The sequence below is a fragment of the Temnothorax longispinosus genome, chromosome 3, assembly GCF_030848805.1.
Source record: "Temnothorax longispinosus isolate EJ_2023e chromosome 3, Tlon_JGU_v1, whole genome shotgun sequence".
Taxonomy (NCBI): Eukaryota; Metazoa; Arthropoda; class Insecta; order Hymenoptera; family Formicidae; genus Temnothorax; species Temnothorax longispinosus.
Window position 1 is genome coordinate 11767984 of NC_092360.1, and position 16789 is coordinate 11784772.

Sequence of the window (16789 nt, forward strand, 5' to 3'; positions counted from 1 at the left end):
GTATGTTTAATCGTTAATCCTATGATTAAAACCAATTGTTAACCCGGGCACGTCACCCGGAGTAATTTTTACATTCCCGCGTCGAAAAAAATTGAAGCTTACGTCACAGTAATTTTAATGCGCTTCTTTTCGTTTTTGAAATATTTATTGGTTTCTCTTTATTTTTTTTCATATAAATCTATATACATACTGTCCTCAAATATTAATACATTACAGAACGATATAAAAAATATGTAATATATAATTAGTAACCATGACTTTTAATTGGGATGTAAAAGACACCCCCAGGTGACCATTTATGCAAAGAAAACCCAAGTTGATCCTATAATCAACTCTTTTACTTTTTTTACAATTTTTTCGTAAAACACTTGAATTTATAAACAAGTCAGCAAAAGTTTTTATGTTATGTTATAATGATAGATACAATGTGATACTCTAATCTAATCTAAACAAACATAAAACGACTATAATGTATGTATGTCCGCGTTCTGAAATTATTTTAATATCTTTCTAATGTAGAAAAATTAATAGAATGTATTAGTAAAGGAATGATCGTTTCTTTACGAGTTTTATATATGGAAAATTTTATTAATTTTTAGAAAAGTACAATAAATTGGTTAAGCAATAAATTATTGTGTTAACTATAACAGAATAAAAATTAAAAGTTAGTGAAGTAACTTGCGTAACGAGATACGTTTGCAAACGACTTGCATCGACTTTCTAACTCTCACGGCACTTGAGACTAGGTTAAACTTGTGCGAGAATGAATTTAAAAGTCTCGTCAATTTACGCGAACAATATTTAGGCGCGGTCTCACGTTGGAGCTAATTCACTTCTCTGATTAGACAAAAAGGAGAGGCGCGCCCTCGCAGGGTTTCGATTCCCGAAATAGATAAATGGAAAAGCATCATCAAATGTATATGACGCGGAATCAATAGCACGCCAAATAATACGACGAGAAAATCAGAGAGGCTTCATTTATTTATAGAAAACAAACTATTATATCGAGATAAGTGGTAGATATTTTTTCTTCATTTCTTTCCATTTTCTTTAGTTCAATAAAAAAGATAATATAAGTGATTTTTCTATATTTTCTGTATAGACAAGTCAGTACCAGATGATAATTCAATTCTGTTCTTACTATCTATATTTTCTAGATTCTTTTCAGATGTAGAAAGTACATAAATAAATAATATATTGAATAATAAGAAATTAATATAAAATAACAAGATAAATTAAATTTAATGTGATCTATATATAAATACATGTAGAACACTGTGTGTAGAACTCATGTAATAAATAAAATAAAATAAATTACTTAATAAAGATAAATTAAAATTAATTGAAAAATATTTCATAATTCATTTACAATACATTATGATCCATCTCGATGGTTATAAAAATCCATACAACAGCATAAATTATAGAAATTATAATTTGTGACACACCATTTCGTAAAAAAATATTTCAATAATTTTTGAAAATAAAGATAAATAAATTGTATTTTAAGAAAAATAACCTCAATAAAGTCTATTTTAATAATAACAATTAAAAAAAAAATATTTAAAAAATCTCCTTCGAGCCGGATTTGAACCAGCGACCTATGGATATCTGCGAACAATCATTCCAACTACAGTCCACCGCTCTACCAACTGAGCTATCGAAGGTTCTGTTGGTTCTCGCCGACAAATTGGTCATATCGTAGAGCCTAACCCAAAATGTTTTAGCAGTAAAATATTTTTGCCCAAGACAAAGAGCAACTTATCAAATAATTGTATTACAATACCGGATCTCATATTCATTATTCTGTCATAAATATGTTAGTAAATATCTCAAAAACAATTATTTTTTAACAAATATTTTCAAATCGTTGCTAAAATATTTAAATTTGCATAAATTATTTTATAAAAATTTATGTAAATGTTTAGTTACATTTTTATGAAGAGAAAATAATTGTAAAAATAATTAGTTCTTCCTCTTTCAAGAAATAATAAATTATTGTTCCAGAAATTATGTTACCATTCTCAATAAGAGGATTAAAAGTTATTTGCCATTGGTGGCGATCAAATGCCGCCCACACATTTTTCAGTCAATAAATCGTCAATGTATAATATCGATAATTTTATGTAATAAATGAATCGTGACGACATTTTACTGTAAAGAATTCGGTTAGAATGGTTTAAGGGCTATTAAGTAACTTATAATAGTGTTTCGGGAACCCTCGACCTTTCTTGATAATGTCATAGCATTCGACAATGCCCTTCCTTTGAACCTTCATCATCACTTATTCATTTTGCTTCCTATACCGGTTACCATTATTCGAGAAAATGTCTCGAGGTCGTTCACTTCATTCATTACAATACATGAAGCTAATATTAAGAAGTTCAAGTAAAAGATAAAAATGTAATATAGCACAACATACCGATAAGCAAAATATATACAATATAATATAACAACAAAAAAGCGCCGATAAAATATAATCTATTTCATTCTATCTATTTTTCCAAAGCTTGCATAAATTAAACTTACAGTACAAAGATCAAATTTACATTCATTTAATTTTAAATTAATATGTTAATAAATTATGCAGTTAATATAAATTAAAAAAAAAAAGTGGCGAAGGTATTCTCGTACTTTTGATTTCTAACGCGTCTTCATTATTGAAAGGAATACAAAAGTAAATTATGGAGTTAACGTAGAACATGCAAAAAATGTGTTTCGCGCAAAAAAAATTACTTGCTTGCGACCGTGACAGGACTCGAACCTGCAATCTTCGGATCCGAAGTCCGACGCCTTATCCATTAGGCCACACGGTCAGTTGCTAGCTTTGACTTCAACTAAGTATATCAGGGATCTCCCTGTCGTATATTGAGCTTAAAATATTAAAGCTGGTAATAATTTCATATATAAATGTGGCTGAGAAGATCGCACAGCATGTTTTACGGACTTTTAATTAAAATTTTATCTTTATTGATATTTGTTACATATATATTTAGTGTTTAATGCCTCGCCGTCAAAACTAAACGATCGATTATATCACAAATGGTATATTTACCGTCGAAAGCAACGTCATTCGAATTTTTCCAGCAGAATATTTTGTAACGAGCATTTATATGGAAGACTTTATGATATCTATATTGCACTACTGACGAGACTTACTAAAAATCATTAGCACTGGATACATTTTCGTCACCTCTAGGACGCGGATGATAGAAGAGTGTTGACATTATCGACCATTTCGATCATTCCTTTTATGTATCTTTTTACACAAAAAATGATTAAAAATGCAATTTCATGATATATGACAACACTATTGCGGCAAATAAAATTATCAATGTTAATTTATGAAGCATATCTGTATAAAAATGAATCATAATATTTGTATATCGACAATTGAGAAATTTATATCGCCAGTTGATAATATCAATTACTTTGAACCTTATCGGTGACATTGTTTCCTTTAGTTTTTGATTATTCGATAGATGGCAGTGTTCAATTTCTGCATTCTGCAATGGACAATATGGACATTTAGAAGTTTTTGGTTAAGTTATCGATTAAAGTTTGTCAAAGTTATACTCGAACGTCAATGTAATAAGGATGACAACTCCTCTTCAAACGCAACTGTCGAGTGCTTTAGGGAGTAAAACGAAATATCTTGCGGAATTAAAGAAAACATTTGCGCGTCCATTAATACAACGTGAGTTTAATTTTTTCTTAAATGGGAATTGATATTATCTTATATAAATGTAATCGAATTAAACGGAAAAAGTTGAAATAGTGAATTAAATACCGCGTGGAATTTCTTTAATACAACAAAAGCAGCATATATATGTAATTATGTAAATAATAATTTCCATAAAAAATTATAGTTGCAGTGAAAGCGATAGAACTGGAACATATAGAAGAAGGTATACTGGAACGGATAAGCAAGAAATATAGTATACCTGAGGAACACGTAGACGAATATTATGCTGCTATTCTTACAATTCTGAAGATACATCTACGTTTGCAATGTCATAATATCAAACCTGCCGAGTTCAAACAATGCTTGGAGGAATTGAAGTAAGTTATTTGTGTGTATGTACAATCGCCGCCAATGATTCCTTTCCTGGGATAAGGGGGGAACATAAGAATACCTCAGGAAAGGAATCATTGGCGGTGACTGTACATACGTTAGATTTTATAGCATCTGTATCTTGTGACAACATTCATATTTTTATATAACGGAAATAAATGAGTTTGCAACAATAATTATTTTAAAATAAGAAATGTTCTTTTTCTTATATAACAGTACTTAAAGGGTTGTACGACGTTTTTCTGAATGAAAAGTATACTATTCTTCTTACCTTTTTCTTTTTATGCATATTACAGACTGAATCCAGACTGTGCAGAAGATTTATCCTCTGTGATGTATGGTCCAAAGCAAGCAGACCTATTGTCGGGTTTAATTCAGAGAACAAAGTTCAATCCGCAACTTGTATCCTGCAAATGGCATGTAGATATCACTATCTCGTCCAAGTACGTTTGGATTTTGAGCAATCGTCATAGAAATGATATTTTAATGAGTATCCTCCCTAACATATATTTTCGTGAATGTTACAGTATACTGAACAGAGTACTGGAGCCAAATGTCGTGATGGAATGGATCTTCAATACGGGTGAATGTGTGACGTTCGAATTATCTTTGGCAAAGTTCCATCAATTGAGGCACACCGTAGCTACCATTCTCGTTGAGTTGCAAGCGCTGGAGCGGCACAGTATTTTTAAAACTATTCTGTCCAGCTGACAGTAACAACCGCTCATTTGAGAGCAGCTCTGCAACAACAGAGTTTGCTCTGTGATGATTTATTAATTCTAAGCTCTGTAAGAATATAAGTATTTACGTTTCTATTTGCTTGATTGATACATCACAGTTTATTGTATCGCAGATATAAGTAAAAAATTATTCTACATTTTTATTATAATGCTATCAGAAAAAACTGCGACTTTTTATAAATATGTTATTTAAGTAATTTCGAATATAAATGTATTTTCGAATGAATAATATAAAGGATTAATATCTGGTTATTATATTAACGTTTTTTTTTTTAATCGAACATTTACAACCGAACTGCCATTGTAAGATAGGTGGTGTTCCTATATATATAGATGGGGCTTGACTCTGCTTGATAATTTGTCAAATTTTATTTTAACACCTCATAAGATTGATGAATGTTAATTGCCATAATGTCCATTTCTATCAATGTAGGTTAACTGTAATCACGGTTTTATTTACTTTTATCTTTTTTTAATTCTGAAAAATAATAAAGTTAATCTACATCGGTAGAAATGGACATAAAAATTAAACAAATAGATAAAGTAAAGGCCATTGCATTGCATGCAACAAAGTTTTAGTCGTAATCGTAAGGCCATATAAGAAAATAGACCAATCACACTCGATTATTCTTCGAGCGCGAGAAGAATAGTCGATTGTGATTGGTTCATTTTCTTACGGCCTTACGATTATGGCTAAAACTTTGTTACGTGCAATGGGGCCTAAGTTAAATTAAAATTAAAATTAATCTGTATTAATAAAAATTAGCCGCGTTCAACAACTGTTAAATTGTCGTCTTATAAAAATTCTACGTTTTGATTCGTTGGTTCTAAAAGTAAAATGCGGGGTCTACAATGGGAGTCGCAAGAATTGACCAATCACAATCGAATTTGAGGAGAATAATCGACTGTGATTGGTCAATTCTTGCGACTCACGACTTTGCGGCTCCCATTGTAGACCCCGCATAAGAGCCAATCACGTTCGATTGTTACCAAGCGGTCTGATTTGTGAACGCGCCTGCATTGATAAGAGTTCAAATATTTTTAGCTAGTTGGCAGTACTGAATTTGAAAATGAGTTATTATGTCCGCCGTTGGTTAGAATGTTGACGTTTTGGTTACACTCGAACCTTATACAGTCGGAAATTCATTAAAAAGAAGAAAGAGTGAGAAAATAATTCTTCAAAACTACGTTAGAATGGCTAAAATAGTGAAGAATTTTGTGATTCCACTGGTGAAAGACGATCTTTTAACGTCACATGCTGGGCAGTATTTCGTCAAGGAGATTCTCCCTCTTCGGGCGATATCACACGCTATCGATGGTGATAAATCTTATTTCAAATTGTTTACAATTAATAAGTTATTGTGTATATATATATATCGTTAATGCGTATAAGTGATTAGAATAATAGTCAGTAAAACAGTTTATAATTATATTACTTCTACAATTATTATGTATTATACTCATTAATCATACCGTAACTTATACTATTTTGTAATTATATTATATTGTTTCTATTGCAGTTACACGACCAGCATTACAGGAGAACGGTGCGCATTTTATTCTGGATCATTACGATTCATTTTTCTCCATTGTCATTCACGGCAATAAAGTAGATCTCGACATATGTCTACGTGCATTCACTAGAATTCACAAGGGTAATATTCTTTGCGAATAATTTCAATTATATATTATAAATAGTGATGTAACGTCTGGCAAGAGATGTAATCATACAATTGATTGAAATAGATAAACTTACTCTATATGGATTTGTAAATGTGTGACTTTCAGCTGTGGCAATACTTGTGGACGACCTGGAAAAAATATTTGATCATGGCAAGGATATTACAGAGGAAGAGGAGAGGGAAACGTATCTGTGTATTAACAATATGTTGGCGTATTTATTTTCGTGGTTCATCTGTCATATAGAAGACCACGTAAAGAATGCAAACGAGATTAATATTGGAAGGGTATGAAACTTATCTATATTGTTATATGTTATGTGAAGTTATATGGATAAAGATGTGAGTGTTCCTTTTTACAGCGTAAAAGGAGTATGAAATCGGATATTGAAGAAGAATGGGAGCAGTCTAGGCAGAAAGCTTTGGAAATTCTGTATCGATGGCTACAGTTGCCACTGTATAAAATTTGGAGACCACCTATCGTCGACAATTCATTTGTCATGTAAGTTATGCAGCGGTAATTAACTAAGTCAAAGTTAATTCTAAAGTAATTTCTTATAACTGTAATACTTGCAGGACTTTGACGCAGATATGTTATAAGATATTAGAGCAGAGTAAGGATGCCAAGCAAAAACATATGAGACAAACTATATTTGAGGTATAGTCGTTTACATTTGCATATATTTGCATATGTGAGTTCTATCATATTAATTTTCAACTGCCATACTTTTTGTCACAAACAGATCCTAGGAACTTTCATAAAAAAATACAATCATGGAATAACTTGCGTTGTGAGGATTGTCCAGGTATGTTTGTCTGAATAAATTATTGGCAGTACTTATTTTTAAACTTTATAAAATACATTTGCGATGTTGCAGTTGGTGAAATTGTACGATGCGCTAGCGATACCCATAGCGACTGGCGTGGTACATATGGTCACCGAATGCGGCTGCAACGGTTTGATAAAAGAGGTGATGAATGAGATCGGGCAGAGCGAAGTTATGGAAGCAGATAGTCGAAACACATCCACCTTTCTCGAAAATATTGCGATTTCAAAGCCCGATCTGATAATTCCCATCCTCGACGAAATCACAGACTACTTGTCAAATGAGGTATGTTCTCATCATAATTTTTATGCTATTGGCTGAACAATTGTTTGTACAAGAAAATACAAAATTACATATTCACCTGGAGAACTTACAGATACCTTAAGTAATTAGAAATTAATTCGAATTTTTTGGAAATTCTCTTAACAGTTCTATACAATGAGAAATTGTGTGATTGGAATCTTGGGTGCTGTGGTGCAAAAAGCACTGACCGGCGAAGATCTTACAGACGAACAGAAGGAGCAACGCGACGAATGTCTGGACAATTTGGAAGAGCACATGTTGGATTGCAATGCTTATGTGAGATCGAAAGTGCTTCAGGTTTGGCAGCACTTGTGTCGCGAAGGCGCTGTGCCATTAGCGAGACACGGGAAGCTTTTAGCTTGCACCGCGTTGCGACTAGAAGATAAAAGTGCGAATGTCCGCAAACAGGCTCTTCAATTACTGCGTACTCTGTTGCAAAGTAATCCTTTTGCCGGCAAGGTATGTAAAACTCAAAGGCTAAACGTTTTCTTTTTTTCATGACTAAACTGATTTTTGGCTTATGTATCTTTGCAGTTAAACTGTGTCGAACTTTCAAATTCGCTGGAAAAGGAGACGGCAAAATTGCAAGAGTTGCAAGCTCACATCGTGAGTGCTAGTGAACGTGGTCACGAGGAAAGATTTGAACTTTGGACTGTTTTACAGTACGATATAAAAGCAGCGATAAAGAAGATTCTAATGAATGATGAAGCAGAATATATAAATGGTAAGCAAATAGAATTTATTTGATTTCTTGTCAATGAATTATTCGCTGGTTTCTTTATTATTTCGTTTGCAAAATATATCACGATATTGATTGCACGTTAATTTTTCTGTAGATGTGGAACAAGATGAAAATATCGATCCAAATCATGCGTTCGAACACGTGAGACAATTATTATTAAGCCGAAAAGTCACTGAAGCAGTGACATATCTGTGGAAGACGTTTACGAAATTGGAGGGAGCTCCCGAGATGGAAAATCTTTCCGCTACAGCGAAGGAGGAATGTTTATTTGCCTTTTTGCTGAAGATTTTCATAGAATCGGAGACTAAATCGACAGATAAAGACGATAATGCGAACAACGCGTGCAAATCGGAACAAGACGACAACAAGAGAGAGGAGATAAGATTGCGAAAACGCGTTATAAATTACTTAAAAGTACGTGGCATACGAATAAGCGTTGCGATTCTTTTCAACTATTTGCTGTTATTATAATAACATTGTGTTTCTGCAGAATTGTCTGGAATTTGCGACCGAGTTGGAGAAGGCGATACCGATGGCAGAAAAATTGCTGTTCTCCACATGCGCTGGAGACGCCGTCGAGTCGTGCACGTTTTTAGGAGTTGCTTTCCAATTTGGAGTAACTGGAGCGGCCGACTCCATGCGCGAGGCTCTGTTTCAAGTGTTCCATCGCGATCAATCTGTGCGTAATAACGTGGCCGTGGTGTACAAGGGAATCTATCTCGATACAAATAACGACAAACGATCGATCCGTCAAATAGCCGTTGCCCGTGCGAATCGTCTGATCGAGTTGCTGAAAGAATTGAAACCTGGACAGAGCCAGGCTTTGACTTTGTTGATTGTGACGTGGTACGAGAACAAAGAATTAAACAGTGAATTGCTGCAGGTAAGTCAGGTAAATGTACCGATGCCTGGAGAGTTAGTGGATACGTACCTATGTCTGGACACCTTTATCATTTTATAGCCAATTTCTTCACCGTCGGATAACTATCCTTCGGTTAACCGCACTCTTCATCTCTTTCTAAAGGGGCAGTTAGAAAGAAATGAAGAGTGAGATTAACCGAAGGATAGAGTTATCCAACGGTGAAGAAATTGGCCCTTAGTCCTTAAATAAGTATAACGCGAATAAAAATTAAAGATAAACTATTTTTCTCGTATTTTGAAATTTTAGTTATAGTATTCAAACGTTAATTCGCGTTATTACTTATTTAAGGACTAAAATGATAAAAGTGTCCAGACATAGGTATTTGTCCAGGCATTTACCTTATATTTAATAGTTGAAATATGGGTTTTTGAAATGGAAAACCCATTTATATACTTCACACTCCTTTAGTCATACTCTTCAAATTCTCCAATTAACTTTGCATTAAATCAAAGCATATATGAGGTGAAGGTCGAGATTTAAGATGGAATGCGGATGAACCGCTCTATCACACATTACTAAATGAATTTAATATTGATTTCGTTCGACGATAAATTATAAATATTTTGATTATTTAAAAAATAAATTGAGAATATATTCTAATGAATGCTGTGTATGTGTAGGTCTTATGGGAAAAGTTCTCCATGAAGTATCCGGACACATCGCCAATTGATAGCAGAACCGCGTTAATGATAATAACGATGATAGCTCAGGCGAAATCTAACATAGCATCTGATAATCTGGACGTGTTAATGAAGATAGGATTTGGTCCGCGCGCGAAAGACGATCTTCTTTTAGCACGAGATGCTTGCAGAATGCTGTTAAAAATAAAACAAAGTAACAAAGATGTCGAAAACTCACCTGTAAGGTAAGCCTCCATAGCGGTGAAAATAATTCAAAGCTTTTTGTAAAAATTGTTAATTAAAAACAAATTTTCTCATACAGGTATCCTAACGATCATGATCTGTTCAAAGAGATCATGAGATTATTAATAGATTTTTTTACCAGTACGGAAGAGAACGCTTATATTTCCTTCGCGACGGATGCGCTTAATGCTATATATCACGTAAGTGAGATTGTCGCGCGTTAATTAAATCCATTTGAAATGTCATACTGAGAGTTTTGCTTTAATTACAGTTAGCGAATCAACCCGACAAGTTGATAAACGAATTGCTATTGGACATCACCGAGAAGGGTCAGTTAATGAATAAAGATACGGATCAAGTGTCAGATGTGTCGAGCACTGTACTCTCCAGATTGCTTTACATAGTCGGACACGTTGCCATCAAACAGTTAGTTCACCTGGACGTGTCTATTTACAAGGAACTGAAGCGTAGGAATATGCTACGAGAGATGCAGGGTAAGAAAAAGAAACGATTACCGAGAAGCGCGCTTCCGACGCCAGATGGTAAAGCTAGATCGTCGAATACATCGACCTCGTCAAACATGCGACGAGGTTCTCGACGAGAAAATTCGACGTTCACTGAGGATAACGGAGAAGAAGCCTTAGAAGGTGCGATGGACGACGCCGAGGCGGAGTTCGTGAGCGGCGCACTGGAACACGAAATTGTTACTGGGAATGGCTTGCTCGTGAAATTTGTGTACGTATTTGGATAGTAGATTGAGAATTGAAAATTAATAGTGCGTGTAATTAATTATATGCAATTATTTGTAGTCCGCTGGTATTGGATGTATGCCAGTATCCCGACAAGTATAACAACGAGGACGTGCAAGCCGCAGGTTCACTCGCGCTCAGCAAAATGATGACAGTGAGCTCCGAGTTTTGCGAGCAATCTTTGCAACTTTTGATCACCATATTGGAGCGATCGCCATATCCCGGGATTCGATCGAATATGCTGATCGGATTAAGCGATCTCGCTACTAGATTCCCCAATCAAGTTGAACCGTGGTCCAAACACATCTATGGCAGGTAAATTGGCTTTTGACGTCAGTTTTTACCATTTAAAATCAAAATACTAGTTACATTAATTGATAATTATATTTCATAATATTTCTTTAAAAGAAACTTCAAAATTATAAATTTTTTTCTAGTTTTTGTTCACATAATATTTTGTCTTCTTACAAAAAAAAAACTTACAAAAAAGAAATTGGGGAAATTACGGTATATAGTATCATAATATTTAATATTTATCTTTATAGACTTCGAGATAAAGATGTGAACGTGCGTAGGACGTGCGTTCGTATGTTGTCGAGTCTGATAATGAGGGAAATGATACGCGTGAAGGGACAGGTTTCGGAATTGGCTCTTTGCGTAATCGATGAGGACGAACAGATACGACGGCACACGAAAGAATTCTTTGTTCAGCTTGCTCAAAAAGGCAACGCTCTATATAATATAGTGCCTGATATATTATCGCGTTTAGCGGATCCTCAGTTAAATCTCGATGAGAAAGATTTCCAGGAAACCATTAGGTAGGTATTGCTAATGCTATTAACTATGTTCAGCAGCAAGAAATATAAATGCTTCATAAACGTTGTTATAATTTGCAGATACATTCTCGGTTTAATGCAGAAAGAGAAGCAAATCGATACCATAATCGATAAGATTTGCGCTAGATTTAAGTTGGCCGCCACAGAGAGGCAGTGGCGTGATCTTTCCTACTGCCTTTCGCTCTTGCAATTCAGCGGAAAGAGTAAGTAAAATACTTTATGTTTAATAAGATAATGAATTTAAAAAATAATCTTATTTCATCGTTCTTAAAGGTATACAACGTCTCATCGAAAGTTTACCACTATTGAAGGAAAAAATTCATTATAAACCAGTATTAACAGCGTTACAAAATATAATCGAACAGACAAAGAAAAAAGCGGAAGCGAAGGCTGTTTGTATAGAATTGGAAGAGAAGATACAGGAACTTTTAGAGACCAAAGATGATAACGAGATAGATAGGCACCTAATGCCACCACCGTCTACCGCGCCGAGGAACAAGAGAAATGTCCGTCGAAGCAGACGTAAGAGCACGAGCGATGAAGACGAAGATAGCTCTGAGGAAGACGACTCTGAGGAAGAGGCAGATAACGTATTCGTTGTAAAATGTAAGTTTGAATCAATCTCTCGTTAATGTTTTTTCGTACATTGTGTGTATAATTAAACATACAATATTACATCATATAATTATACACAATAGAGATAATTTAAATCGTAAAATTAAACGCCTCAATGAATCCTTGTACAATAATTATAAGTGTGCACCCTGGTATTTCCAGAAAAACCGCATGATATGAAAAAATTATTACGTGCATTATATTTTCGCTCTAGAACTATAATTGTTGAAAGCATTTTTATGCAACCTCATGCATGATTTAAATCATATAAAGTTAAATGCCCTGTCCTGGTTCTGTAATAGAATTATATATAGAATGTCCCATGTGTGAAGTGTTACAAGCTGGTTTCTCGGCTAGAAATATCTCGGCTAAATTCAAGTTATATTATATTTTGCAATAAATAATGCTGAAGTATTCGCCGAACGTTAGCATGTACGAAAATCCCACATGGAATTTTCACGATTAGAACAGCGACTTCGGAATACTGGTAGTTTGTGTAAGCAACATCGAAACGATCGAAACAGACGGCGTAGTGTGACAAACGATGATTTTGGCTGCAATTAACATAGATCTGCGAATAAGTATACGTCAATTGGCAAGGGATAGTGGAATTAGCCGCACTTCAATTCGTCGCGTTATGAAACAAATTAAATTTCACTCGTATCCTAACTCAAAACTCCATTACATCTCAAGATGGTAACTTCGGCAACAATTTCCAAAATCGTGTTTGTTTTTTGAATTTAATCAGTTTAAGATTATTTATTTCTATCAATGATTCCTTTTTTCTGATAAAGCAACGTTTATCAATACTGGTTAAGTTAATAAGCAGTCACAATTTGTTTTACTGGGCATGTGAAAATCCTCATTAGGCTCATTAGCTTCATGTATGTGTGTGTGTGTGTGTGTGTGTGTGTGTGTGTGTGTGTGTTTGCAACTTTATTTATTTATAATGTACAATTATACAAATAAAATAATTTTACAATTTTACAGTAAAAAATAGAAAAAAAAAGTTAACCGATAATGAAAAGAATTCTCACGCAAAATCATCTATGAAAAATGGAAATAATACCGATGTCAGTGGAGCAGGTACTCCGGGTACTTCAAAACGCGGTATTTGTTTCTTTAATCTCTCTTAATTCTAAATATTGGCAGAACTATTAAACTTTCAGTATTTACAGTCGACTTTTGGTGATCAACAATTTCATATTTATATAAATACTCATATATGCACATATACAAAGAGAAATTTTTATTCGCTAAAAACAGTAAGAACTAACTATGAAAACTGTCTTTCAAGTTTTGAATCTAAATTTTATTTACTTATGTAATTTAATTTTTTGTTATAACGTTATAGTATAAAATTATCCAATTACATTCTAGATATCAGAAAGAAATATAATTAATAAGTCATATACATATTATATGTATATGTGTATACACACACATGACTTATTTGTTACACTTGTATATATTGTGTACATGTATATATATGAAATAAATAAATATCAAATAAATATCAAGTAATAATAATTTTTGAATCATATAATAAATTAATAGCAGAAATATCAAACACTCTCAAAACTACTATATATGTTTATTATAATATTACAACTAAGTTCGTAGTCCTCAGTTTCTGGATTGTTTTTTGCGAATATATATAATTTTCATAAACACTCTGTGTGAGCTGATCTAAGATAGTGATAAGTGAACATTTGATATTTGCAAAATAACAGAAGTGATAGAATAATGAACAACACACATTTATTTTGTTTTTCTTGTAGGCAAAAGAAGAGAACGTGTAAAGGCGGAACCTAGCACCCCGTCACCGTCTCCAAAACGAACTAAAAATAAATCAGTGCGGGAAACTCCGACAAGGAGTTCAGGTCGATTACGTAAATAATTTTTTACTTGTAAGATTAAAACGTGAGGTTAATAAAAAATATTACTTTTATATGAATTAATTTGTTCTACGTAGTAACTGTAGTGCAGTAATAGTAGTAATAATTACAATGAGTAACTGTGTAGTATAGTAATAGTTACAAAGTGAGTATTATTAAGCGTGTTGTACACATTCATTAATTATAAGTGAATTATAAGTTCAAAATGTGTGCCTTTTATACATTTTCTATTGTGTTACTAAAATCTCAACAAGAATAAAGTTTAATCCAAATTGATATTACTGAATGATATGATTCTTATAAATGATTCCTATTAAAAATATACAAGAAAACATAATGGAACAAAGAAAAAAAGTATTAAAAAGAGCTAAAATGTAATTTTACGCAAAATAGTTATTAGACATGTTTATAAACTATCAGCTTTATTTTAACTGTTGAGAGACTTTAAGCTCCGATTAATTTAATTCAATCAGTAAAATTGCTTGCAACAAAATTTTTATATGTACAATCTGTTCGTGTTTTTTTATCTAATCTTTGTTTTAAATAATTCTATCCACGTTAACAAAATGGTAGCGAAGTTGATAAGTTAATCACTGATTAAGTATTAAGTTAATCTGAGATTGATTCAATCGGATTCAAAAATCAAAGAAAAATTTCTAATAATCCGTTGTTCCTGATCTAACGTTTTTTTCTACATGTTAAACAAAAAATTAATTTTTGACGAGATAATCACCGATTAAATTAATCGGAGTTTGATTACCCTCTGAAGTAAACTGTTATCAGGCGGTGAACGTTAGATGGCCACAGTATCACCGTTGGATACCTATTGATGTAAAAAAATGTAAATGTCGGTATTGTCGGTCAAGTTGCAGACGGTCGCCAAATAAGTTGCGGGATATGTTCCGCTAACTCTGTGTTTGTAAGCGCATTTAAAATATATTCTTTAGGAAAATGACGTCGATATTAAGAAACTGTTGGAGATTGTCGCGAAGTTTACCAGCCGCTACGCCGAAATGTAAGGAAATGTCGATCACCGCGGGAACGTTTCCATCGAATTATGTAATAACGTATATGCGTTTTTTGACAGGTTATGCTGTCGCTTCTTCGTCAACAGTAAGATACAACACCACGACTACCGACGAGAAAACCGAGAAAACCGAGACTCGTCGTACGTACAACTTATTTATCTATGACCTAATGTCCTGTATATATGTGTGTGTGCAAAGTATTTGATAAAATCATATTATCTAATACAAATGTTTTTGCAGCCACGGTACGGAAACCCAGTCACGTTGACGTTGATCGTCTGATACACTTTGGCCGTTACATCAACGATTGTCTGCCCAAATACATACAACAAGTACAGCTGGCTGCTGGCGACGAGCTGGAATTGTTAATTGTCCCTGACGGCATCATACCTACGTTTACATTTTTAAAGGATCATCATAATACACAGTTCGTTAATCTGTCAGACATTACCGCTGTAGATGTGCCCAGTAGACAGTACAGATTTGAGGTAAATTTTATTCTGTACCCAGAAATGTACGGATATTTTATACAAATGTAATGTAGACAATGAGATTTCACATTAAAAAACGGAATATTATGCTGTCATATTTATCATTACAGCTCGTTTACAATCTACTGTCGTTGCGATACAATTCGCGTATCAGAGTTAAAACGTACACCGACGAGTTGACGCCGGTTGACTCCATCAACAGCGTTTTCAAAGCTGCTGATTGGTACGAGCGAGAGATATGGGATATGTTCGGTGTATTTTTCTTGAATCATCCCGATCTTCGTAGGATCCTTACGGACTATGGCTTTGAAGGGCATCCACTAAGGAAAGATTTTCCACTCAGTGGATACGTTGAGGTAAAATACGTTGTTCAGTAAAAATTTGTACGTTATTAATTTTAATATAGCATCAAGTCAACTCGTTAACGAAATTATTTGCACGTTAAAGAATCTGCTTACAATCATTTCTGTCCTACCAAAATTACGGCTGTTAAAATCTTATTGAAAGAACAATAATGTCTTCAAGTGTCTAAAAATAATTGCAAAATATTTCGTGTTGTTTTCATGTTTACTATGTTGTCCTAATAATCAATGATTTTCATATTTCAGGTGCGCTATGACGACGAATATAAAAGAATAGTGATTGAACCATTAGAATTGACTCAGGAATTCCGTAAATTTGAATTAGCTGCCCCGTGGGAGCAGTTTCCTAATTTCCGGGACGCTCCGTCATCAACTGCTGAACCTGCTTCGAAGGAAAAGTAACTGCTCTCACTTAGATCATAGTCATTGCCCGAGTAAGCAAGTATAAATATATCGATAAAGTGTAATGTACATTGATAGATATTCTTTTCTCTTGTTAACCATTTCTGGATGCCCGATTCATGGGCATTTTAGAAATATAGAGAATAATGTTACAACTGTATTTATTTCGAAGCATATTCTACGTTACAAAATTCCATTTATTTTGATCTATAGCTCCTACCATTCATTATTATTATCGTTTTCTGAAAAATTTCTAA

At 33.6% G+C, this 16789-nt stretch overlaps 3 protein-coding genes and 2 non-coding genes across 6 annotated transcripts; 3 read left to right on the plus strand and 2 right to left on the minus strand.

Moving 5' to 3' along the window:
- Window positions 1–1573: 1573 nt before the first annotated feature.
- On the minus strand, window positions 1574–1667 carry Trnay-gua (transfer RNA tyrosine (anticodon GUA)). The gene is made up of 2 exons: window positions 1631–1667; window positions 1574–1609 (listed from the first exon to the last, which is right to left on the minus strand). It is a non-coding gene; the product is annotated as a tRNA-Tyr (tRNA).
- Window positions 1668–2743: 1076 nt separating this feature from the next.
- Window positions 2744–2816, minus strand: Trnar-ucg (transfer RNA arginine (anticodon UCG)). The gene has a single exon. It is a non-coding gene; the product is annotated as a tRNA-Arg (tRNA).
- Window positions 2817–3530: 714 nt separating this feature from the next.
- On the plus strand, window positions 3531–5070 carry LOC139810223 (COMM domain-containing protein 5). The gene is made up of 4 exons (XM_071773603.1): window positions 3531–3697; window positions 3870–4062; window positions 4372–4518; window positions 4603–5070. The coding sequence occupies exons 1-4, from the start codon at window positions 3598–3600 to the stop codon at window positions 4784–4786; spliced, it is 624 nt and encodes a 207-aa protein (XP_071629704.1). The 5' UTR covers window positions 3531–3597; the 3' UTR covers window positions 4787–5070.
- An 819-nt stretch (window positions 5071–5889) lies between these two features.
- On the plus strand, window positions 5890–14532 carry Cap-d2 (CAP-D2 condensin subunit). 2 transcript variants are annotated; one of them, XM_071772064.1, is made up of 20 exons: window positions 5891–6133; window positions 6336–6470; window positions 6604–6782; window positions 6857–6996; window positions 7071–7152; window positions 7238–7300; window positions 7373–7606; window positions 7751–8083; window positions 8159–8348; window positions 8461–8780; window positions 8857–9249; window positions 9909–10153; window positions 10231–10351; window positions 10423–10886; window positions 10961–11215; window positions 11446–11718; window positions 11797–11939; window positions 12010–12342; window positions 13342–13461; window positions 14133–14532. In XM_071772064.1, the coding sequence occupies exons 1-20, from the start codon at window positions 6010–6012 to the stop codon at window positions 14249–14251; spliced, it is 4266 nt and encodes a 1421-aa protein (XP_071628165.1). In that variant the 5' UTR covers window positions 5891–6009; the 3' UTR covers window positions 14252–14532. The 2 variants fall into 2 exon arrangements, with proteins under 2 accessions (XP_071628166.1, XP_071628165.1); XM_071772065.1 differs by lacking the exon at window positions 13342–13461 and having other exon boundaries at window positions 5890–6133.
- Window positions 14533–15099: 567 nt separating this feature from the next.
- On the plus strand, window positions 15100–16738 carry Nd-30 (NADH:ubiquinone oxidoreductase core subunit S3). Its single transcript, XM_071772068.1, has 5 exons — window positions 15100–15264; window positions 15337–15417; window positions 15518–15765; window positions 15879–16124; window positions 16377–16738. Exons 1-5 carry the CDS (start codon window positions 15201–15203, stop codon window positions 16530–16532), a joined length of 795 nt encoding a protein of 264 aa, XP_071628169.1. The 5' UTR covers window positions 15100–15200; the 3' UTR covers window positions 16533–16738.
- Window positions 16739–16789: the final 51 nt, after the last annotated feature.